This window comes from Nestor notabilis, unplaced genomic scaffold (genome assembly GCF_000696875.1).
Source record: "Nestor notabilis isolate BGI_N333 unplaced genomic scaffold, ASM69687v1 scaffold20046, whole genome shotgun sequence".
NCBI classification, from domain to species: Eukaryota; Metazoa; Chordata; class Aves; order Psittaciformes; family Psittacidae; genus Nestor; species Nestor notabilis.
Window position 1 is genome coordinate 4,007 of NW_009932637.1, and position 1,874 is coordinate 5,880.

The window sequence follows — 1,874 nt, forward strand, 5'->3', positions numbered from 1 at the left end:
GGGGGGTCTCCCCAGAGCACAGCAGAGGGGCAGGATCCCCTCCCTGAGCTGCTGCTCACGCTCTGGGGGTGCACCCAGCACACGGGGGGGGTCTGGGCTCAAGCGCACACTGAAGCTGGGTCATGGGGAGCTTCTCCTCACCCAACACCCCCAAGTCCTTCTCCTAAGGGATGTTCTCCATCCCTTCATCTCCCAGCCTGTATGGATAACAGGGGTATCCCAGAAGGATATGGCTATGAGGTTGCACACAGAGGTCCAGGTTCATCCTGCTAGGCTGGACGTGACACCACATGGCCAAGTCACCAACCATCTCCTTTGTCATTCTCAGGTACTGCTGAAGGGCCACCCCAGCAGAGAGGATATCAACAGGGGAGACCATCACCATAGCCCTTCAAGCTCATCTTGTGGGTGCCGGGAGGAACTCATGCACCTTCCACGAGGAGTTCAAGCAGGTCCTGCTGCCCTTGGTCTACTCAGTGGTGTTCATGGTGGGGTTGCCCTTGAACGCTGTGGTCATTGGGCAGATCTGGATGGCCCGTAAGGCGCTCAGCCGCAGCACGATCTACATGCTGAACCTGGCCGTGGCTGACCTGCTCTACGTCTGCTCCCTCCCTCTCCTCATCTACAACTACACCCAGAAGGATTATTGGCCTTTTGGGGACTTCACCTGCAAATTCATCCGCTTCCAGTTCTACACCAACCTCCACGGCAGCATCCTCTTCCTCACCTGCATCAGCGTCCAGCGGTACCTGGGCATCTGCCACCCCTTGGCCTCATGGCACAAGAAGAAGGGGAAGAAGCTGACATGGCTGATTTGTGCTGCAGTGTGGTTCATTGTCATTGCCCAGTGCCTGCCCACCTTTGTCTTCGCTTCCACCGGCACCCAGAGGAACCGCACTGTCTGCTATGACCTGAGCCCCCCAGATCGCTCCTCTGCCTACTTCCCCTATGGCATCACCCTCACTGTCACCGGCTTCCTGCTGCCTTTCGTGGCCATCCTCGCCTGCTACTGCAGCATGGCCAGGATCCTGTGCCAGAAGGACGAGCTGATCGGCTTGGTGGTGCACAAGAGGAAGGACAAAGCCGCGCGGATGATAATCATCGTGGTCATCGTCTTCTCCATCAGTTTCTTCCCCTTCCACCTCACCAAGACCATCTACCTGATTGTCCGTTCCTCGCCCAGCCTGCCCTGCCCTGCTCTACAGGCATTTGCCATTGCCTACAAGTGCACGCGCCCCTTTGCCAGCATGAACAGTGTCCTCGACCCCATCCTCTTCTACTTCACCCAACGCAAGTTCCGTGAGAGCACCCGTTACCTCCTGGACAAGATGAGCAACAAGTGGCGCCATGACCATTGCATTACCTATGGCTCCTAGGCGAGGACAAGGGCCACCTGGGTGTCACCAGGATCAGCCATGCAGCAGTTTTGGCTTTAAGCTCCACAGAGCAGAGACGGTTTCAGCTGGGAACATGCTGGAGGGCAGGAGGATGGTATCTCCCGAGCTTTCAGCACTTTCATCTCCAGCCTGCAGCAGCACAGTATTAACCCAATCATGGCACAGATCCAGTGTCCTCTCTCTGGCTTGGTTGCTCAGTTTGAGCAGCTTAGCACCATGGTTCTATGGTGGCCAAGCTACCGATGCAATAAAAGCCACTGGTGGCACCATGGAGAACACGGTGGGGCCATGGAGGACACAGTCCCCAGCTCAGGGCAAGCTGCTGGGGGGTGATTTCTCCCCTTTCTGATTTAAAGATTCCCTGATGGGGCCCTGCAAAGGCTGGGGAGGGTTTAGTTTAGCTCATACATGTCTGGAGAACACGGGGATGTGTGCTTCTCAGCTCAAGATCATTGTCATAGACTTTTTAGGGTAATA

The 1,874-nt window shown here is 56.3% G+C and overlaps 1 protein-coding gene across 1 annotated transcript; it reads left to right on the top strand.

Moving 5' to 3' along the window:
* The first annotated feature begins 380 nt into the window (after positions 1-380).
* On the top strand, positions 381-1,450 carry P2RY6 (pyrimidinergic receptor P2Y, G-protein coupled, 6). Its single transcript, XM_010016507.1, has one exon. It carries the CDS (start codon positions 486-488, stop codon positions 1,374-1,376), a length of 891 nt encoding a protein of 296 aa, XP_010014809.1. The 5' UTR covers positions 381-485; the 3' UTR covers positions 1,377-1,450.
* The last annotated feature ends 424 nt before the right edge of the window (positions 1,451-1,874 follow it).